A 23523-nucleotide genomic window follows, 5' to 3' on the forward strand; every position below is an offset into this window, starting at 1 on the left:
TGTTTAGGGGGTGGGTATTTGTAGCTTGTTAGCTACCTGTCTGATGGCAGCAGCTCCCAGTAGCTGCAGCCTGTTTCTGTCATTAAAGATTTTGCTATTTCAAGTAAGAGGTTTTTAAGTAACGGTTTTATCTAGCCTTCAGTTAAGGGGTGTTACTTGATTTCTGTACTCCACGTTGTTTCAGGAAGCATTTTTACATGTGTGCACAAGGAAGGCACTTTTACAGATTCTTTAGATGAAATTTTAAGACACAGGGATGTCATCATTGTTAGTTTTGTTTCACACTCGGATGTGGGATAGGAGAGCATGCATTTTACATACCAATGGTTCATTCCACACAAAGCTGCAAAGTAGGTGTCCACCCCAGGATATCAGCATAAACATAACTTTTGCCTGTTTGCTGTGCTGTTACATGATAAGTGACTCTTCTTTCTTCCTCTTTCCAGCTTTCATGTGAGATTTTCCTTCCCTGGTTTGGCCTCTCCATCCCTGGCTTTGATAGTGGCCAGCAGGCTCTTTCTGGACAGCTTGATCATGTTTTATTTTCTTTTGCTGTCATTATTATCTTCCACTGTAAAATTCTCCATGGACTAGAAGTTGATCCTGGAACTGCCAATGCAGCCAGCTTGGCTTTCCAAGTTTCTTCAGCTGTAATAAACAAGAGAGTTCCAGTTCTTCACTTTGATGCTTCGTGAAGACTTGGCCACCGCGAGATGGTGTTCCTTCCCAATAGAGTCTAAGGTCATGGGAACTAGGATCCCTTCGCAAATACTCCACTGACAGACATCTGTTTTGCTACTAACTTATCAAGTTCATGTTTCTTAAAATCCTTAACTTCTGGTATCTACACTGCGGTGTGGAATTCAACTTCTTGCATGTTCCTAGGAGCACATATGAGAGAAATTATAAGTTATCCTTTATGAGAAAATAAGTTTTTCTGTAGCTTTACGTAGGTCCAGCTTGCCTACCTGTTTCTTTGCCTCCCAAAGTAGTTTAGATTCTCCTAAAGTGTTTGGGTTTTTTCTCAAGCAGGGAAAAAAATACTTCTGAAAACTATACTTTTTTAATAGACTAATAAATCACTGTGAAATAAGTTACATAAATGGACTTGCAACATCAAGTTGCCTGGAGATGTTGTCTTTCTCCAGAAGCATCTTAATGTACTTCAAAATGACTCAAAGGCTTTTATTACAAATTGAAAAATCAGAACTTAAAGGCCTCATACTTTTTGTCATCTCACAACACAATAGCAATTATCTAAGCAGTTTTCCATGTCCACAATATATGTTAAAAAGACAAAAAGGGAAAATATTACTCTTCTGTCTGTGATCAGCTGTTATTGCAAAGTGCAGCTTTTATTTAAGTGTATTTTTGTCAGGCACATGACTGGAGGTTGTGGATTCTTTTCAGTGTAACACTAGTACTTGTTGGATCGCTTTTTAAATTTGGACTTTGATCTATGCAGCAGTGCCCTACCTTCCCCGTCTGTATTCTTTGGTACCTGCGTGCTTTCAGAGCCTCTCTCTTCTGGGAGATAATGTCTTCCAGCAGCATTTATGCATTTCAATTCAGAATGAACTGGAATCGACTGGGCAATCCACTTTCCTTTTCCCCACTGTTAATTTTCTTTGCATGGGGATTTTAAGAGGGCTAATGAGTGACCTCAAGCTTATGTGGCAACCCAAATGTGAATCTCGGCTGCCCAAACGGATCATTGTCCTTTCTTTCAGCCCATGTTCTCAGTAGCGCACCTGCAGGCTTAGAGTTGCCATTTCATCAGACCTTCCCTTCTCCTGTCTTCACTCAGGCAAGATTTGAGTTCTTATTAAGAGGAGTAAATGCTGTTGGACAGTACAAGCTAATGGGTTAACCAGCAACAGTGCATTTATTTTCGCTGTGCTGTAACATCCTGGTGTTCTGCTTCTTTTCCTAGGACAAAAGGGATTTTATTTTGTTTTATTTGAAAATGGGCGGGGAAGTCACCTTCTTTTTTCTTCTTTGTTGTTATGCCCCTGACTTGTGGATGTTTTTATGGAGAGAACATTGCTAGAGTGGAGCGGAATTGTCAGAGCTGAGACAGGTCCCCCATTTCTATCATAGGGGTCCTCCAGGCCACAAGTATTCCTGGTCTCTATCTGCTTCTGTAAAATGGGAAGAGCGTTACTTATGTTATAGAGCCTCCATGAATGTTGTTCACAAGGCAGAGGTTCCTCAGATGTACAGCACGGCTGTGCCGTTGTGGTCTCTATTGCAATCCTGACCTCCTATGGTTTTTGGCATTTGTTTCCTCTTCAGGACTTTTTTCCAGCTGTACTTGTTTGCTGACCTAAAATTTTCCCTAGTTTGCAAAGTAATGAGAACCAAGATTAATACAAAGAAAACATGTTTTCATTAGAATTTAAGTGTCTTCCCCTGATAGCTTTGCTTGATATCTCAGGCTTGCTTCAAAGTCAGGCTTTTTTGGGATCACTGGCAGCGGGGGCTTGAGCCAAGATCCACAACAAAGCACTCCCAAGTTTTATTTAGGTGCCTGATTTCCCAGAGATTACAGAAGGAGGTTGGGTCCGTGCATACCTTTGTGGAGCTTGGCCTTGAGGCCTAAACAAGGGGGTGGCAGGAAAACCTGTCCTTCTCTAATCTAGAGAGAAAACTTTAAATGCAGCACAAATCCTCCTTCTCCCTCCGAATCCTATAAAGGTTAGAGCAGAGGAAAGCCCCATGGCATTTCCCACATCCCCGCGCTGGCAGGGATCTGCTGGCTGATGTCTGCATGGAAGCAGCTGTACGTGGTGAGGCAAGGAGGCATTTTGGTTCATGGCTTATCAACAGAGCCAAGGATTTCTACATCAGCAAGGTTTATTTCTGAGAGAGAGATGTTTTTCTTTGGTTCAAAGTGGCTGTATGAGCCTGAAGGGTCGCATAAGCTTTCAGTGAATTTCAGTCAATTCTGATGCAGTGCAGCTAAGTCATAACCCCGATTTCCCTTCCCTCCCGTCCTCCCCAGAGCCTTGTCCTCTCCTCTCGCCTGGAGTTAGCTGGATTTTTGTGCAGGTGAAATCAGCTCTTGCAAAACTCTCGCCATGTCAACCTCTCTCTTCCCTCTGTAAAAGTCACCGGCTCATCAGCGCTTCGGCCGCTCAAACGCTTCGTAATTATGTTGTAGGACTGCTGTGTGGGAAGCTATGCACTGACAAAATGTTACATCTCTGAAGATGTAAGAGTGAAGGATAAAAGGGAAAAGCAGGACTTTTAATAGAAACATTAGTCACAGTTAAATTGCAGTGCCGTGTCGCTGCGCTGCTAGCTTCTTTGTTTCTCTAAAAATACCCTCTAGTGGCTTGGCTATTCGTGTGGCGTGCTGGTAGGGAAAGGAGAGTTGGGTTCTGGAAAAAACTTTGGTAGTCTTCAGCTGATGCCCTCTGCCCCAAGGGGGTGGCGTGGAGGGGAAGGGCACTGCGGGATGAGATGTGTCATTGCACAAGGGTTTCCTGGTGTCCATCTCTTGCTGCTCCAGCCCTGAGTTTGCGCCAGGATGGTGGTGGCGCATGAAGAGGAAGGAGTTGTTTCGTTGTCATCTGGATTTCTCTTGTAGCTAATACAAGTCAAGGAGGCCTCGTGAGATGCAGAGGGATGACCCCTCCTGCAAAGGGCTCCTGGTTAGTCTCTGCCTTCATCCAGAGACTGTTTCTACCTAGAGTGCAATGCAGCATCTAAAGCAAAGCACACTGGCGGCCTGCAGTGAGAAAGCAATTAGAAGAAAGCTTCTGGCTCTGATAGTAGTGAATCACTGGGACAGTCTGTCTAGGGGAGCTCTGTGATCGCCCTCGCCAGCTGATATTTTTAGCCCCGTGTGTCTGTGGTGCCGAGTGCCATAGACCAGATGAGGCCAGCTGGTTTCTCCAGCACCTTTCACCAAGGGTCTGACAGATCACAAGACTAGCCTGGGCTTTTTAACAGTCTGCTTCTGAGATGCCACCAGAAAGTGCTGCGATATGCCTTTGATCAAAGGTATATGATGTGTATTTTTTCATTGCTGCTTTTTTTATTAATTTTTGATTCAGTAATTTACAGGCTCGAGCTCCTGGCAATTTCAGTTACAGATGGCCTGTGGTTTGCTTCTCACGACAGGATGAGCACAGCCCTGCAAGCTGTACTATGTCGGCTCAGGAGCCATCATTCCCATTAGGAAGGACTGAGTAGATGTTGTGAGCCAGCTGGGCCAGCCTGCCATGAGGCGGTCACGTTCCTGCTCACCCTTGTCCTGGAGCTGCCTTTCCCCATCATCATTCTCTAACCCCTGTGCAGCATCCGCACAGATGCCACGCTGAAGGATGCAGGCAGCTCAAATGCAGGTTGTACTCTGTAAAACAAGCAATTATTTTACATGTTTTTCTTTTTTTTTTCTTTTTTTTTTTTCCCCACATACAGCTTTTCCCAGCTCCACTCCAGACTCTTTCTAGGAAGATTGTACAGTCCAGGACCAATAGTACTTTAGTTGGAGTCTTTGCCATTGTCCTGGTTTTCCTATCTGCCTTTGTCAACATGGTATGTGCATTATTTCCTTTTGACCCACTCGGTTCCGCGTGGTTTTCTTATTGATGCTCTGCAGCATCGTAACCCTGACAGCCACTGGGTTTAACGTAATCCTGCCTAATGCTTACAGCATCTGAGGTCAGTTCCCTTTTGCTTTTTGGACACAGAAAACAAATGGGACCCCAACAGCTGCATCCCTGTAGCCTGGCACCGATTTGTGCCCGTGTGCTTTTCTGATTCTTTAAATGCTTCTGCTCCACGTACATAAGCCAAGCCTGAAGCGTACCCCTGCGTGAAGGGCCAGCACGAGGCCCATGCGTCATTTAACTCCCACAGTTTTGAGTGGGACTTAAGTGTCGTGTAGGCTTTGTGCCGGCCTTCTGCACGGCGCTGCATCCTGCTCCCAGTGCAGCAATCACCTAATGGGGACTGCGAAGACTTTGCTTTGAGTAGCACTTTTGGGGCCGGGGTGGTCTAGCTTTGCATTCAAACACCGCTGCTGATTTCAAACTCGGAGAGAGTGGACTGTTCTCTAGGTCCCTGTGGCTGCTGGTTTCTCAACCGTACACATGGCTTGAAGGCTGAATGTGTTTTAAAAAAACCGCTTGACTATTCTCTACCCTGCATACATGTATTTAATTTTTTGAGAGAGGAGTTAAAGAAAAAAAAGGAGATGGGCCTGGGGTTAAAGTTCTGAGCTTGGAGGTAGCTACAAAGACTTCACGTGCCCCTCTGCTCCTCTGCTGGGTCAGTGCTGACTTGCACTGGCATGCAGAGGCTTAAACACCTAAAAATCAGATCACTACTTGCTCGTGCCTCGGCTTCCCTATACACATAGTGGAGATTTAGGAACAATTTTATGCTCTGTTGAGGTACTTGAATGTGAGGCACTAGCTGAGTGGCATCGACACCCCAACGCCTTCCCCCATAGTCACCTGCAAAGAGCTGGTGTGGGCTGCTGAGCACCACGTAGGAATTAGAGTTTTGTTTTTCTGCATAATGTGCACTTTTTTGCATTTGTGAACTGCTTAGTATAAAAATTCGCAAAACGGACAAACGGAGCAGCGTGTGGAGGAGATCAGAATGGGCCTCTGCTGCTTCCATGGCATAACATAGCACATCAGCCTTTGAGCCTTGCTGCTAAAGTTTTCCCTCTGGAAGGACCCACAGCAGGAGCTTTAGAGATAGCAGGGGAAAGTTATCAGCTCCGAAATTCCCATCAGCAAAAATAGAGCAACACCAGGACCTTATCACAGACAGCAGGATATATTTGTATGTGTAATATCTACAGCCCCTCTGCCTGTGTACCTTCAGATATAAAGTTGTACGTGAAGTTGAGCAGGAAACTAGCTTTCTAGAGTGCACAGCCTGGATTTTATTATTTAATATTTTGAGGGAGAAAAAACAGCCATTGCACAGGCAGTAAAACATAAGCCGGTGATTTCATTTTGCATATTTTGCACATTGCTACAGCCATTTCCGAGGGGCTTTTTAATTTATGCAAACTGTTTTGTTTTCTTCTCCTTGTCTAAACCATTGAGTTTAATACCATCTTTTTCTCCAGTTCATGTGCAGCACTGTGGATCTTGCCAGCTGCATGGCTGCAGAATACAACATCACTCCTGACCGGGTGGACATATGCCTTATCAGCAACCTGACTTCCAACTACAGCCTGGGCACCTTGCAGGGATTCTGTGACAGTCCTTTGCCCAACTGCAACTTTCCAGAGGTATTGCTTGAAAAAAAATGGGTTGCACAGTTTGACCTGAGAAGGGGCTATAAAGCCTGTGTGATAAATCTCAGTGATTCAGAGAAAAGCAAGGTTGCTCTAGACTAACGTTACAGGACTGACACGGGCTACTACACACAGACTTAAGTGTCTGAAGTTGTTATCATGAGTCCACATTAATGTTTAAGTTCCTTCGGGGCTGAATAATCATAGGCTTTTATAATTGTTGGATCCTGCCTGTAGGAGGAGAAATGGACTTTCTCCATGAAGTCCTTAATGGCGTGCAGAACTGCAAGTCATTTCAAAGGAGTTCATGGGTGCTCAGTGTTACTTGAAAATCAGCACCTAGTTATGGATTTAACCCTTCCCTCCATTTTTTTATGTCCTGATGAAAAACTTTGCTTATATATTCTTTCGCTAGGTGTGGTAGGTTCTGGCCTCAGGCAGGTTAGCAGCCCTGATAGTGGTCTGCTTCACTTTGCAAAGGCAAATCCTATCTCTTCAGAACAACTTGTTAAAAAAAAAAAAATACTTCTAATGGGAAAAAAACCAACCCAAATATGTTTCACACACTGGTAGAATACTTTACCAAAAAAATCTTTTTGCATAGCTATTCAAGACCTTTCTCAGAGTTCTTAGGTCATGGCCATTACATTGTTGTCTACTGGAAATTGAAAAGGAAAAAAAAGTCTGTCTAGGATGGGGGCAGAATTATGTCAAGGTCATCTGGGTTTATGGGGACCTGACAGATTTATGGCTGATCTGTTATCATCCAGATGTTCAAGGTGCTACTGAAGACCCTGGTATCCCACTGAAGCTATATCCATTTAACCTAACAGGAATATGGTCTCTATCTGACTCTCTGAGGTTTCTGATACCACCATTACTGTGACTTTCAGCCCTGCAAAGGTTCTTAGTATGTCTGCAGAAAGATCCAAGAGCAAAATCTGACACAATGGAGAAATAGAAACAGTCTGTGCCCATCATGAGGCTGTCAGAAGTGCTAGTTCAGGAGAGAGGGGGGGTTTAAGCATTGAGGAACAACTATTTGCATGCTGAGGATACTATGGCAGACTTGAGCCAGGTCCTGCCCATCAGTGGGCTAAGAAGCGAGGAGTCCCTCCCTTGCGCTCTGCAGGGCAGATGTTGGATCTGGTACGGGCGTTGTCTGTTGCTCCCAGTGTGCTTTCTGGAGATGGTGGGATCCTACCCCTCAGCCACAGGGAACATCCACCCATTTTCTAGAAACAGAGAAGTCAAGTTACAAGCTGTACATTTTCTCTAATTTAAAATATCAGCGATGAACTATTAATAAATGAGCTCAGAACATGAGGGTATTTCTGTTTCAACTGAGGCTTGCTTTTAACTGAAAGAATGGATTGCCTCAGGCACCTGGTACGTTTTTTTTTTTCCAGAAATAGGCCTGTCCGGACAGAGCGGAAACTTAAATCTTCACAGATTTGATAGCAGGAAGGTGATGAGCTGGATAACATGTCTTTCTTTGTTTTACATCCATGCTAGCTTTCCCAGGAGCCATAAATGGCACCTGCAGCCTGGAATCACATTTGAAAGTGCTGGTATGCTAAACATTCAGCTCTCAGCTTGGCAGAAGTTGCTGTCCCACCACCTAGGTGTGGCAGAGGGTTCCACCAGCACACACACATGCTTCTGCAACCGCTGATAGAAAAAATGATCGTGGTGTTGGGCATTGGTAGAAATTTATCCAGCCTATATCTTGCTGATGGATTCAGTGTGTCACATCAGCAGGGGCAATACTTTCCAGCTGGCCGCAAGTGGGTATCTGTCCTGGTGGTGTGAATAGCTGATGGTCCTGTGCATTGTGCAGATATGTGAATTCAAGTCCAGAATTTGACCTTAAAGCACAAAGTATTCCAGCATAACTGGATGATGCTTTCTGCTAATTCAGTAACTGTCCAGGGCAAACCTATATCACAACCTTGGGTATACAGCTGCGAACCCCTTGCCTCTTGAGTGTAAAGCAAGTAACACCTGGTGAAGAATGCAAGAGTTTTCCTCTCCATTGATTCAGTTTTAACACTTAAATCTCCTGTAACATGGGAGAATCCCACATGCAACCTCAGGTTAACGTTTGGTCAGCTCAACTACATAACTCTCAATCCCTTTCTATCCCTCTGTTTAGTTTCCTTTGTTTTCAGTTTTGATTTATCCAGCTGACATTCATCTCTCTTCTGGTTTTTTTTTCCCCTTTTTGTCTTTATACAGTACTTTACCTACAGTGTCTTATTGAGTCTCCTGGCCTGCTCTGTGTTCCTTCAGATCAGCTGTATCGGAAAACTGATCCTTATGTTAATCATTGAATTTATATATGTTCTCATTGTGGAAGTGCCAGGGGTCAACCTTTTTGACAATGCAGATCTCCTGGTTACAGCTAACACCTAGTAAGTGCCTTTCACTTCTGAAATCTTCACCTAATTTCTTTCACCCAATGATTTCAGTGTGGCGTTAGGAGGACAGGAGCACTGAGGGTGTGGTGCAAGCAAGAGAAGTGTATCATACCAGAGAAGGCATGGCTGTAAACTAAAGGCTTTGTCAATGCTGCTCTCCACCTCTGAAGAGTAGGAAAACACAGTTCCCTTTAAGATCTTTTTAATGTAGAACTTGACTAATGAACTATCTATTAATAACAAAAAATAACTGGAGTCACAGTGGATCTGTATTTCTTTTTCGTCCAGAAATGGGGAGCTGTAGTTAGTCATTCTCACTTCTTCTGCTATTACACTCCCAATATAGAAATGTCTTTTCTCAAAAATGAAAAAAATACCTCTCCAACAAACTTGAGCTGGCTCAGGGATGTGATAATGAACCACCGAGATGTTCAGACATCTGCTATATCAAACCCAGGTTGGGGTGGTGGAATGGTGGTGTTTGATGTTTGGCTAGGGATCTCCTGACAGTTGCTGTTGGACATATGTCCGCATTTGAAAATCCAGCATCAGAGCCGGTCTCAGCACAATTCCCAGCACAGTGGCCAGGGCTAAGTGGGAGTAGACAGTTGCCCTTTTGGTTACCAAGGGTAGTTTGTCATCACCAGGTCACATATTAATCAAGGTAGCAACCTCCTTCCCCTGACACAAGTTACCCCTCTCCCGAAGGTCACGCCAGGGAGGGAAATTTGGCACATCCACAAACCCGCCCTCCTCTACAAGTGTCATTTCTCACTGGGAGTTGCTTTGTTGTATTAACTACTTGTTTTGATGATTTCCCTTTGTAGGCAGCCATTGTACTTGAATGTGAGTCAATAAAATCATAGTGTTGTCTAAAAGTGAACGTGATGCCAGGATGTATAATGAGAGTTGCCTGTAAGACATGAGAGGTAGACCATTGCTTTACTCAGGAGTAGGAAGGTCTAGCCTGGAATACGTCTACCAGTTTGGGGCAAGAAGGCAGTTCACAATAATGGAGATTCCAGAGCAGCAAGGAGTAATCAGAGCTCTAGAAAGCACCAATTTAGGTGAAATATTGGTCAAGGATGATAGCTGTGGTTGCTCCTGTCTTCCCAGTGCTATTTTGCGTGTTATCAAATAGCTTGTGTAGTTCCTAAATTTCTTGATGGTCATTAACCCCTTGAAGATGGAGACACCTGGTTATTTCTGGCCTTCGCATAAATATTCCTTGATTTTAGCATTCCTGTGTGCCCAGTAACGATTAATGGAGGCATGGCTTTTACTGCCATTGGCAGTAATCAGTTAAATTATTTTGTTAACTCAAGCAAATGATATTATGTAGGAAACCCCATGGAGCTTTGTGTGAAGGTATGAGGAGAATGAGATTTCCTTCCTTTTTTTTTGCAGATGTTATGTATTCCAACAGCATAAGCTATTTAGCATTTTCTAACACAATTAGAGAAATAAAAGCATTTTATATCCCAAATATAATTTCATTCTTGTAAGTCAAGCACTAAGCAAAATTACAGCACTTAGAAGTATAATTTACATCACTTCACAATCAAAATGTCAGTAATAAAGTGGAGAAGGTTAACATGTTTTCCCAGAAATAGCTTTCTATGATGCTATATTATCTCTCACTAAATGATACTTGTTTTGTCCGGAGAGCTCCATGGGACAGCTATTTATTGTTCCAATGTCTGGAAGCCCATTTGTGTGTGGTGGGAAATGGGAGCTCAGCAAGTAGCACGTAGTTCAGAGATGTACCTTATTGTCCAGCTGATATTAAAAAAAAAACCACCATGACCTCATGCTACTTTAATTGGGTGCCCATTGCACATAATTACTGTCTGCTCTGCAGCCATTATGGTGCTCTGACTAATTAGAAGTGATGCAGATGTCACTTCACACTTCTGTGTACAAAGCAACCCAGCATGCAAGGAACTGAAAGGCTGATTATAGCAGGTTGGCAGTTGGGACTGCAGCGACACACCAGCGTGGTGACACAAGAAGTATAACTGGATGCTCAGAGCTACTATCATACTACCTTTTCCCTATACTGAAGATAATACTAAAGCATTGGTTTTAAAGATGTGATAGACCAATGTGATCTTCTAAGTTGAGTTCCTGCATAGTGGAGCCCAAAGAGCTTTGCCCAGTGGTTTGTTCGTCAAGTCCATCGTTTCTGTTCCAGTTATGGTTGGTGATTTAGAGGGCTGGCTGTCCTTGGCATCGTGGCTGTGAGAGGGGAGATGCTCCTGTCCTATGGGAGCTGTCCCTAAAATCAACCACCTCTCCTGCTAAAAACGTGCACTTAACTTGAGCGGGAGTGTATTTAGCAAGCTTCTCTCTGTGTTGCCTTCCAGTAATTAAAGAGCCATCTGCTACTGGAAATGTCTGTCCCATGGGGGAGCAACCTACCAATGTAACGCCATTATTGCTTGTGCTGGGCATATTCACTTATCCGAAGTGTTATTGTAAATACTGGGTTTGCTGCATTTCACAGTCTCTGCTGAAGATTTTAGAGCCAGCATAAGAGCCACAGTGAGCTGCAGCCCCAGTACAGAGGGTCAGATCTGCCCCATCATAAGACAGAATGATAATGGGGGGGTAGTCAGTCATCCTTGCCCAGGCAGTGATTTAGGGCAGTGGAGGAAAGTGTCTCCAGCTCCAACTAGATCCAACCCTCAGTGTGGGAGTCACTGTCCCCAGGGTTCCCAAACTGGGTCCACGTCCAAGCACACATGTTCAGTGCTGGAGTGGGCCAAGAGGCCGTGCAATAGATCATATGCAAGACAATGCTGGGTTGCAAAATCCATGTCAGAAGAAATTCCATGCTCAGAACTGCAGAAAATGTCTCGGAACAAACAAGGTTAGAAAGTTGCTATGCTTTTATTTTTTAATTTTATGCCCAGTTAGGCTTCCTTGGCTATTTTGATGATTTGTTTCTCTGATTCTGTAGCCAGAGGTTCCCTCCAGCCCCAGAAAACTGTGGCCTGAAGCTCTCAAGACAGCTGTGAGATTCTCAGGCTAGAGATGTGTCATGTTAGTACCCTGCAAAGCTGTAATTGCCTCAATGACACTACAGTAATTTTACCACTGATCTCTCTCTTTCCATTTAAATAGTGTTTTAAAAGATCCATGTATGTGGTTCTCAGCCACCTAATACTCCACCCACACTTGAGAAAAAAACCAGCAGCATTAAGCAATCAATCACTCAGGAACTGAGACAGCTACTACCTACCAGAAAGCTCCTTTCCATCTTTCACTGTAAGAAAAGGACACCCTCCATCTTCTCCAGCAGCTCTGCTTCATACCAGTATTTTGCAGGATTGTGAATGGTAATAGCAATCCACATAAGGGTTCTCTTTAGAGCTCTCATGTGCAGTACCCATAGCTCTGCACAGCCCTGGAGATGAGCAACTTGCAGAAGAAGGGAGTAGTGCTAGAGTTAAAGGAATTAAATGCCTCTCCATGCTACAATAAACGGGGAAAAGAGGAGCTATCCCTCACGACATATTACCCCAAAGCTTCCATCTTTAGATCAATTTTTTCCAGCCTGACCTAATGAAGTAGGGACGGATGCGCAAGCATTTGCTACGCATCCCACACTGACTTCAAAATCCCAAATCATTGTCTGACTCTTAATGCTTCTTAGATCCACATTAACTATGTCGCACCATCACTCCAGATTTTTGAGTGTAGTTCAGATGACCTTTTTTTCTCCCCACCCCCTCACCCTCCTCCGTCTTTTTGTAGTTTTCTGCTTTAAAAGGGCTATAGCCCCACACAGTGTTAGAGGTGCCACATTGCAGGGATGCTGTTGACTGATGTACAGAAAGGCAGGTGCTGGAGGGAGCCAGACACTCTACTAACCTTTTGCTTGTGTTGTGGTTTTTTTTTCAGCGTGTCTGCAAATACAACGTTGTCATGGTGAGTCACTTTGGCATATATTTGAAATATTTTTATGGGGTTTTGTTGATAGGTGTTGTGTTCACAAGGTGCAATATCATGGTGTTGATTCACCAGCGGTGTCTGGTACTTGACTGTGCTTTGCTGTGAGCTGGTGCAACACAATGCAAATGCCCTAAGTGGACTGAGGATGTGTGTATACACAGCTACTCTCAGAGCATCCTCTTTCCGGTGGGACTTACGTCAACTTGCTTTATAGAGCATCTCATAGACTTTACTTGTAATTACAAGTCAAAAGTTTTATCAAAATAATATTTTCATACTGTATAACTCTAATTCAGATTTAACAGTTTTTATTTGCTTGTGTGTCAGAAGGGATGGGAACATGTCTTAGTGCTCTTTTCAGTTTATGGAATATTTACAAAACAAAGGCCATTAAGAAGTGATTAGTTAGAAAAGCAATAAGTGCTTAGGAGGCTGGGGAAGCCGGTGCAGGAGATACAGAGAATAAAGACTGAAGAGCTGTCACCATCTCAGTTTTGCCAAGCATAGTGGTGGCTGAGCAGGTATGGCCATTCTCTGGAGAATGGCTTTTACATTGATGATAACCCTTTTTAAGGAGCTGGATTAAATTTCCACTGTCAAAGTCCTGCTTTAGAAACCGGCACCTATGAGGCAAAGTCCTCAGCTTTTTGCAGGTATTGTTTGTCCCTTTACCAACATGCGACTCGGAGGGAAAGAAAAAAGCCTTTTATTTGGAGGTTGGCTAGCCTTAAAGTGAGAACTGGGGAGCGTGGCTAAGCTGTGTGGCCCCATGCTGAGACCAAGTGGAAAATTCTGCTCTTCCTTGGCTGCAGCTCTCCAGCGGTGACAAGAGTTGCGCTGAAGATTGTGACCCCTGTCATCATTACTGTCTTTGTCCTGGCGCTGTACTTGCATGCCCAGCAAGTGGAATCCACTGCAAGGCTTGATTTCCTCTGGAAACTCCAGGTTAGTGGGTGTTTGCTGTGTTGGAGGAATACACAGACTCATTGGTGTTAGGGTAAAACTAGTAAACTAGTCACTGTCGAGTTGAGGAGTGTTATAAAATGATTCTGAATTTAATTTGGATCTGGCGTATAACTTGGCATACTAGTTATCCTTTTTTCTTCTTTGGTACTTTGCATTCTTATGATTCTCATTCTGGTTTTTTACTTTAACCCTTTGTTTCCTTGTAAATGCACTTCGAATAGTGCCCACAATAAAGGGTCATAGATCCGAAGATCAAAGTTAAGGGATTTGAGCACCTGAGCCCCTGTCACTGTTGCAGGAACCTGTAATATAACGCAATCGGGAAATATAGGAAGATCATATTCGCTGCTGATTTGTTTCCCTGAGTTCAGACGACTTTAGCTTGCTGTGTTCGGGAGTGTGAAAGATTCACAGTTGCATTTTATTCACCTTCTTGTTAAGCAGTGGGAACTGGCTTGCTGTCCAATCTTCATCAGCTCCTGGGCAGCAGCACTGGATAACCGACACACTGCAGAGAATGCCACGCTTTGCTCCTGTCCCTGGGAGTATTAATGTTCTCATTAATGTTTTCACTACTTGTGCCCACGAGTGATGTTGGGGTACCATATATGATTCTTAAGCAAGCAATACAGCTGGGGAATCACAACACCGCAGGTTTTCTATAGATTTTTTACCTTCTGATGGCAGGACATCATTCAAATAATAGGTCTCAGTGGTTGGAATAGGAGGCACTGGGGAAGCATCAATTAATTAAAGGTCCTTGGGAAGCAGATAAACATTGTTATCCTTGTTTATAAATGGTTAAGCAATGGATGGGATGAACTGACTTGCCTGTTCCAGGTCTGGGCTCAGCTGGCCAAAGCATTTGTTTCCCCGGGCAGAGCCAAGTATTTTCCTTGTTCTGTCTGGACACATCACCTTCTAAAGGGTCCTTCCTCATTTAACTTAATTTCCAGTTTTGAATGTCCTGTTTCAGAAACCAGAATCCATGAACAAAGTCTTTTGCAAGTATTGCTTGTGCCTTTACCTACATGTACTTAAGAGATGTGGGGAGGTCATCCCTTCTCCCCTCGCAAAGTGAGAGCTGGGGAGTATGGCACGCACACCTCTGTACCTTTACCTACAAACCAGAAGCAGTGAATTGAAGTAGTGCTGCTGTCGTGCCAGTCTGCGAAGAGCAATCAAATCCCCAGAGAGAAGTTATCTGTGAGGTTTGAGTAATCATCTAGTGAACTCTTAAGTGCTTGTTTTATTTTATTAAGGCCTAAGTACATCCTAGGAATGTCCTTCTTGAAGCGCTGGTTCCTTCGGAACATTAAGCCCAAATCCACACCCATTAGCGCAGAAGGAAGCAACCCATCCTCCTCACGTTCCACTTCTCCCAAACATACTCCCACTACCGCGGGAGACATGGGCTTTACAGGCTGGTGAAAAGTCCTCTCCAGAGTGTCAGGCTGGCCTGTTTCATTGGCTCCATGGAAACTGTACTTCATGACCATCATTGCACCCCAGAAAACCTTGTGGAAAAGAAGGGTCCTTTTATTAGCTACGTGAGCATTTGGGGAGAGAGGGAGAGGATTGTAATGCCACTCATACAGTTAGACTTTAGCGGTATCCTCATGAAACCTGTTGTGCTTGACTGGAAAAGCCAAACATGTGTTTTCATGGATGGTAGGACAGTGGTGGAGTTCCCCAAAGTACCTTGTACAGGTTACCCAATTCAGGGCCCAGAAATATAACGATGACACTGGATTTTGATGTTACTCTGTGCCTGCTTTTACATACACGTGTGCACACAGACAGACCATCTTCCACTGCAAAACACACGTTTCTGCATCTCTCTGGTTCCTCCCTCCTTTGTCGTTTCCCCCTTTCTTCTGTTTCTCTCTTCCCTGCAAGCTCATTTTCAGCTTTTTTATCCCTCCCCACAGCAGTTACCAAAAGAGTAAGCACATCACTCTCTCTCCCTCCTAAACTAGGCCACTGAAGAGAAAGAAGAAATGGAGGAGCTGCAGGCCTATAACAGACGCCTCCTCCACAACATTTTGCCGAAGGACGTGGCAGCCCATTTCTTGGCTCAGGAGCGACGAAACGATGAACTGTACTACCAGTCCTGTGAGTGCGTGGCTGTCATGTTCGCCTCCATAAGCAACTTCTCAGAGTTTTACGTGGAGCTGGAGGCCAACAACGAAGGGGTGGAGTGTCTGAGACTGCTCAACGAGATCATTGCTGATTTTGATGAAGTAAGTCGCAGAAAATCTGGGTGGACAGAGTGAACTGAAGCGATGAGTTTATTTGTGCTTTGCTGAGCTCCTGAAGGAAGGTGGCCTATTGAATCCTTGTGCCATGGTTCATTTCTCCTCACTGTAGAAGTCTTTAATTCTTTTTTTTTTTTTTTAACATTAAAGTCCCTTTTATTCCCATGTCGCTCCTCCAAATATCTAATCCCCTTTCCGTCTATACTTTGAGTAGTGGAGGCTCTGCCCAGTACTTCGTGGTGCAAGGCCATTACCAGCACGTATGTGTTTGGTGAGGTTTATTTGCTTCTTTTGCTCTTCTCTTGTGAAACAGATAATAAGTGAAGACCAGTTTCGGCAGCTGGAGAAGATCAAGACCATTGGCAGCACATATATGGCTGCGTCAGGCCTCAACGATTCCACTTATGACAAGGAAGGGAAGACGCACATCAAAGCTCTGGCTGATTTTGCCATGAGGTTAATGGACCAAATGAAATACATTAATGAACATTCATTCAACAACTTCCAGATGAAGATAGGTAATGTCACCTTGTTTACAGGATTAAGTATAGGTAGTGGTCACTCTGAACTGGAAATTTTTATGGGCAGTAAAACCATAGATGTTTCCTTAGCTGTGCAGTGAAGTTAATTGTCTTCTGCCTGGTGACAGCAAAAATAACCTCTTTGGCCTCTGTGAAACATCAGGGCAGTTTTGTTCAGGCAGCAGCATTATTACTGAAGCTCCCTGGAGAATTAGAAGCAGTTGGGTGACCAACCTTGGTGCAGAGAAGCTCTTACCACAGCACGGTCTCACATTGTGGTTGAGCGTGGGCTCATTTTGGCTGTGATGTGCTCCCTGCCCACACCTCCATGGTCCCAGGCTCTGCCATTCTTGGATGTTAAATTGTCTTTCAAGTCAGGGAATAAAAAGAGACAGAAGAGGAGAAGGAGAAGAAATGCGAGGATGTCAAGTGTGGTATTTGTTTTGGAAGGCTGCCGGGCTGCTGCCTCGTAGGCACTCAGCACTGCAGCAGCTCCCACTAGACCAGGGAGTGTGCTGACTTCCAAGTGAGCATTTCGCTTGGCAGCTGGATGGCAAATAAACCTTATCCTGTTATCTGGTACTGGAAAGTAGCTCTGGATTGAGTAGATCCAGCCTGTGCTGACAGCCAGACAGGGATCATGGATCAAAGAAGCCAACGTCTCTTTAAAAGTTTCTTTCTCCACAATTTGGCTGTAGCTTTACATGTCAGGGTAAATGAACCTCAGGGTGTTTTTTATTGTCTGAAAAATAACTTGCCTTAAGCTTCAAGTGATTTGCATGTGATGGATCTGAGCATTGTGGGATTTCTTCTCTCCTTCCAGGCCTCAATATTGGTCCTGTCGTAGCTGGGGTGATAGGAGCACGCAAGCCCCAGTACGACATATGGGGCAACACGGTGAATGTAGCCAGCCGAATGGACAGCACAGGTGTGCCTGACAGGATTCAGGTAAGGAATTCACTGGAAAACAAACATTGAAACTTAATTAGAAACTTATGGTTTTGAAACTTAATTAAAATTGGAATTTTTTTGTTTCAGTTTATTCCTTTGTGCCATACATCTGTTTACACAGTACTGAAAGAAAAGCCAACTGGGGAATGCTAGTGGTACCATCAAGTATTGCCATTTAATCTTGGCCAGTTCTGCAACCTCGGCTCAAATACTTGCAGCTGAGTTCTGGGTGGAAGTGTTGAGCTGGGTTTCCTGCCTTGAGTGCCTCCTTGGCACGATGAGCATGGTCCTGCTGCGATGCTTGCTCACTCGTGCTGCCAGCTTTGCTCTTCAGCTATGTGCAGCTGTAGGTTGTTTTATGTTCCAAGGCCCTGGTTCAGATCTGTATTTGTAATCCACTGCTCCGTTCACAATGCCAGACGTGTTGTGACACTCGCAAGGAGCCAGGCATCAGTGGGGTGGGGATATATAACTAGAGAAAGAGGACGGTTCAAGGGCTATAATCGAAACTGTCTTGTAATCAAGCATCTCCTTGGGCTTCACACAGTGACCTTTCCAGTGATTCAGTTCCACTGTCCTGCTTTCGCTGAGCCAGCATCCACAGGAACAGATTGTCATTCCTTGGGAAAGTACTGAAGGGATGTAAAAATAGTTAAGAGTAACTGATGCAAAGCCCGAGAGAGGAAACCATGCTGTTTCTTTCCAATTAAGCTGTCAGTTAACTGGATCAATATTTATCCAACACCCTTTAAACTTTCTTACAAGATGGTTCGTGAACAATTTTCATTCTAGTTAAGCAAATCAGCACGGCAATGGTACAGCAACAGGAAGCCAGAAATAGAAATATTTAAAGCCACCTGAAGAAGGGTGAGAAAATACATTGGAATAAATAAATATCCCAGGAAATCTGGTCTTTAAACTGTGTTATTCTGCAGCACAAGTGATTATTTTGAATGGCATCTGCAGAGAGAATTTGGATGCTGGCTAGATTATTCCATTTGTTCCGTCTTTCTCATTGCCCCACTACCTTCTCCTCCATAAAAACAACCCCCTGAATGACTCCTAAACTGTATATCCTCTGTGTAATTTCCAAGTCATTTTTGAGGGCTTTTAAAATATATGTTTAACCTGTTTTCCTACTACCACTCAAGTGACACAATGAATGCATCTGAGTAGACTGAACTGTCAGGTGCATTTTTAAAAATGTGACTCATTTGTTTCTTTTTATCCCATGACCTGCTTGAAAACATGTGGGTTTTTTCCCCCAGTTGTGCACCGTGGGTGACACCTGCAGATTCTCGCTTTCTAAAGGTTGTGTTTGTTCTGCAGCTTGTGCCAACCTTTTAGTTAGTGATCGATATGCAAAAGTTGACTGTTTGAGAAACAAAATAGTTGCTGCTACTTTAATTTTGTCTGTGTTTTACTCCAAAAGCGAATGACAAAACTGTGTGGAAGGTATGACAAGCATCTGCCTACTCTTGTTTATTCTGCAGGTAACCACAGACATGTACCAGGTTTTAGCAGCCAACAACTATCAGCTGGAGTATCGAGGGGTCATCAAGGTCAAAGGCAAAGGAGAAATGACCACCTACTTTCTAAATGAAGGGCCTCCGATTAGTTAGCACCGATTGCAGCGTCACTAAAAGATGGAATTTGCATTACACAAGATTGTGAATCAGAGAAGAATCACTTATTGGCAGTGAAGCCGACAACGCAGCGCAGTTGAAATTTCTCACCGTGACTCTAGAGCTGGTATCAGCAAACTCTTTGGCCACCCATCATGAAAGGCAATCGAAAGAAACCACCTTGGAGTTGTTCCTGGCTGAGTGCTAAATCGACCAAAGATGTGTACTACAGAGTTCACAGATAAAAGACGTGAATTTGGAAATTTTAAAAAAGGCTGCTACCACAGGATGATATAAGAAGCTATTTAAGTATTTATTGACGCAACACAACATTTACTTGGTTGAAGGAATGTATGATTCACTACAAAGCATTATTTTGGAATGGATTTGCACTCGCATAACGTTCCCATCCCATACTGCCAGCTATTTGAAGTGTACCACTGTGCTTTTATTAGCTGTTTTGAATGGGCTTTCAAAATTGACACCCACTGTTGCAGCACACAAAATGGCCTTTTAGAAGGGCATCGGTAGTGTTTTAGTGTGAAAAGACGTTATAGCCCTGGCCCCCTCTTTTCCCTTCTTCTACATGGCTCAATGACTGCTCTTCTGAGTGGGGCTGGCACGGCTGACGAAGGGGAAGATCGAGATCACGAGAGATGGCTCTACAACCGTATTTATTAAAAAGTCTTCTGTGCTCTTCTTTGGTATATATCAGTTTACATGGGAAAGACTAGATGTAAACAAGAGACACTTTGTGGGGGGGAACTCCCCTGAAATTTGTTGTGGTTTTTTTTGTATTTTTTATTTTGTAATATTGAAAACATGGAGATCTAACAGATATACCAAATTCTATATTTTGTAAATTATATATAAATTAGAAGGCAGGCTGTCCACACCGAGGTGTGGTGGGAGGTGTATATAACCTGTAGACTTTTGTGTAATTTTTTTGTGCGTAATACTCTGAACACAGACTTGGCAGTTTTCAGATTATCACTATACAATCAACCAACAACAAACAGGTGAGTTTCCAGGCTGAATCAGATGCGTTTTTAAACTGAAAATCCAGAAATCCCTACAACCCCAAAGAAGAGGAAAATAACAAAAGGCGGTAGTCACACAGTTGTTCCATGCAGCATTCAGGCGGAGGGTGGCATCTTAACAAATGGAAACAGGACCTTTCAGTGTTAGCTACTGAGACGGTATCAGTCAAACATGTCAAAAAGAGCTCTAAACAAATCTTCTAACTAACTCTAATAGGAGCTCTTATAAGGAGAGAAAAAAAAAACTTTTCCTTTAAAAAAAACATTTTTCATAGATGGTCTTAACAGAATCCTGCTGACATGGGAGTTGTCTGATATTGTAACTGCCGTTTGACATTACAAGGAACTATGTATTTCAGCATCGAGTTGACTTTCCTGATGTAGGCGCTTATTTAAACCAAGTCACAGATTTTCAATTTTTCAGGAATCAGGTGATCTTCAAAAAAGTCTATGATGGCGAATGTGTGTGTCAGGTGGTTGACCTTAAATACAGTGCCATTGATATTGTGTTGGACATCTTTATCACTAGTGGGAGGTTTATGAATAGTTCACTGTTATCATTTATGTACCTTTTTTAACTATTAAAGAAAAATCCCTTGGTATTTTATTAAAAAAAAAGAAAAGAATTTTAAAAAAAAGCTATATTTTTTATATTCTATGAGGGGAGAGTTTTGATATTGAATTTGGCTAGCACTAAAAGTGACTCCAATCTTTTGACATTTAATAAAGTTCTTTTCCACTCTTCTCAGGGCAGAATTATTGTAGTACTAACAGCTTAATGATTGCACTATGGTGGTGGTGATTTATTTTTTCCTACTCGACGACAAGAATAAGTGATAATCCATGGGCCTGTCTTAATTAATTTGCCATATTGCTAAGCATAACCCGAGCATTAAGCCATTTAAACATGAGCTTAAATGGCATCGCCCCTTTCCTTCCCCCTTCCACTAGGAAACATCTCTGAAAAGTATAGTATATTGACTTCTGTAAAACTGCCAAGTCTGCCCTTGTACTATACTTTTGCTCCTTCACATCTCTCCTGGTTTGCAGAGCACTTAAGTTGCATCACGCTGTTATGCTTTTCTCCCCCGTCCCCACCTCCACCTTCCATCCCCTTTCCCCCTCACGGAGTTTCATTACCTTCATGCCATACACTCCAGGTTTTAGGTTTGCTTTCTGCTTTCCGGAAGTCTGCGGTCTTCTTAACTTTCGATTCATCTTATGAAGTTGTGTTGTTAATGAAATTTCAAGTCCCCGGTATCTCTAGGTGTGATTGTTGACAGTGTGTCATGATCATTTCAAGGGGTATTCACACACTCTTTACTCTGGATCTTGCAAAAATGGATACAGTTATGATTTCCCATGGAAATTGAAATCTATTTAAGTAATTTAACTATATTAAACACTGTTTCACTGGTAAAGCGTCTCTGTTTTATTTTAGCTGCATCTGGCTAGTGAAGAGATCAGGCCCTAAGCTGTGTAGGAGATACTGATTTTGCACACAGAAACATCCAATTCCTGACCAGCGATGGACGGATGCCTGTTTGGAGCGCACTGGTACCAGGCAACACCCAGTTACAGAGCCTCAAGGGCTTGTTTGCCCAGAGAACATCTCCTGCGTCCCTCTCCTGCACCCAGTTGTCTGGGGACGGCTGACAAAGCCTCCTTGTGACACTGGTTAAATATATTGGTATAACCCAGCAGCTTAAAAATAATTAATATTTTTTTCTATCCTATTGAAAAAAAAAAAAAAGTGTGTATTTTAAAAAAGTACATCACCTTTGCCAAGGAATTCCCCAGGTACTCATCCTCTCAAGGACACCTGGAAGGAGGCAGCAGTGCTTGTCACTGCAACGGTTTCAATATTTACTGGTAAAAGTAAATGCTACACAACTACACCAATGAGCAGAAGCCTGAAGTATAACTGAGAAAAAAAAGCTCCATCTTTCAACTGAGTTTTTTAGTTGAGAAGACATCACACAGGCAACTAAGGAAGGAAAGACTTATTTATGACTATAAATCTGTTATTTGTTAGGCAGGTTTTCATAAGCGTACTGATAACATAGCTGCATTAAGAAAAAGCCACAGAGTACTTAAAGTATCAGCTTTTAAGAATGATGCCAAAGGACTATTTAATACTTTATATGTTCTACATACTCAAAGGAGCAGCAATTCAGGACATTTTTCTGATATAAGCGGTTTTTGTAATTTATCTGGAGAAGGGTGTTCCCAGGAGAGGGAAGCCAGTAGCCTCCAGTGCTGCACCCTCTCATTTCAATTGCTGTACACACTGACTGGCTGAACTATTTTTCCCTAAATGGATCCTTTTCCTATCCAGAAAACATTTTGATGAATTTTCAGGTGTTTACCCACTTCTCCCCAATACAAAGCTGCCTGCATCAACTATCTGCCTGCACTTAGTAAAATGGTACATTTGGGATGCACCAAATTTCTTACATGCATCTCATGCACTGCCAATATCGCTGCCCTTGCTGTCCGTGCGCTACACGACATACACGGACACCAATATCTGGCCAAAAGCTATCCCAGAGGCAATATTTTCATCCTGTTAACCTTCCTGACTGCTCCTTAGGGCACCACCATCTCTAGTTTGAAGTTTGGAGGCTGGCAGGGAGAGAGAGCTTGGGCTGCAGCCTGAAAAAGGGCAGTTCAGCTGTTTTAAGCTGAAAAATTTAATTTCCATTCTCTTTTCCCTCTCTGTCAATTGAAGAAGGCAGAGGAACCTGAGTGGGTGAGGGCCAGGACTGAGAACACTGAATTTCAGGCGGGATGGGGCACAGCAGCAGCAAGTTTTCTGCCATCTGGCAGCCAAGTAGCTTACTGGGTTATGTTTTTTTAAATTTATCTCCCTGAGCACCTCACGGTCCTGTCCTGCTCTGCCCTGGCACTTTGCTTGCAGTGCTGGTGGTGAGGCCGCGCTGTTGGTGCCAGCCCCGTCCCCGTGGCGCTCCGTGGGAATTAGAGCAGGGGGGCGAGCCCAGCATTGACAGGCTCAGAGGCAACGCTGGTGCAGCTCAGCACAGGCACCACGCGAGTTCAAAGCTCCGCAGGAGAACAGCTAAAGAGAGAGAGGAAAAGAGCTTCCCCTGTAAGCAGCTGGCCCCAGAGATCTTTTCTTTAAACACAGAATTTCACATGCAAATAACTATTGCCATCTACTGGAAACAGACTTGCGTAGCCTCAGCCAGGCGACGTTACCGCTGCCGCCAGTAATCCTGCAGGATCAGGCTGAAAGAGTCATCAGTACCTGCACCAAAACCCCCTTCCATCACAGCGACACCTTAGGTTTCACAACCTAAAGGCAGCCACTCCTTCCAAAGCAACCAATTGTACACAATCAATCAAGTGCAACTTACAGAGAAGCAATAAATAATCATCCCAGGTCATCAACCCCCCCACCACCGCTCCGGCCGGCAGCACAGCAGTCAATGGCGCAGCAACACAAGACCCTCCCGTACACGCTGCTGCTCCTCCTCACTTAGGAGCGTGCCCGTGA

The 23523-nt window shown here is 43.6% G+C and overlaps 1 protein-coding gene across 2 annotated transcripts in view; it reads left to right on the forward strand.

Annotated features, from left to right (window-relative positions):
• The window catches only part of ADCY5 (adenylate cyclase 5), a 220690-nt gene extending 199272 nt beyond the window's left edge, over positions 1 to 21418 (forward strand). Inside the window, exons 13-23 of one of the 2 annotated variants that reach the window (XM_074145962.1) lie at positions 4429 to 4545; positions 6098 to 6262; positions 8507 to 8682; positions 8714 to 8745; positions 10045 to 10097; positions 13114 to 13136; positions 13458 to 13590; positions 15591 to 15854; positions 16183 to 16387; positions 17214 to 17338; positions 18835 to 21418. In XM_074145962.1, coding sequence (XP_074002063.1) covers positions 4429 to 4545; positions 6098 to 6262; positions 8507 to 8682; positions 8714 to 8745; positions 10045 to 10097; positions 13114 to 13136; positions 13458 to 13590; positions 15591 to 15854; positions 16183 to 16387; positions 17214 to 17338; positions 18835 to 18963 — 1422 coding nt within the window. In that variant the 3' untranslated portion in view covers positions 18964 to 21418. Of the gene's footprint in view, positions 1 to 4428; positions 4546 to 6097; positions 6263 to 8506; positions 8683 to 8713; positions 8746 to 10044; positions 10098 to 12594; positions 12622 to 13113; positions 13137 to 13457; positions 13591 to 15590; positions 15855 to 16182; positions 16388 to 17213; positions 17339 to 18834 lie in introns of both variants that reach the window. The other variant, XM_074145963.1, reaches the window with a different exon arrangement.
• The last annotated feature ends 2105 nt before the right edge of the window (positions 21419 to 23523 follow it).

Source organism: Numenius arquata, chromosome 3 (genome assembly GCF_964106895.1).
Source record: "Numenius arquata chromosome 3, bNumArq3.hap1.1, whole genome shotgun sequence".
NCBI lineage: Eukaryota > Metazoa > Chordata > Aves > Charadriiformes > Scolopacidae > Numenius > Numenius arquata.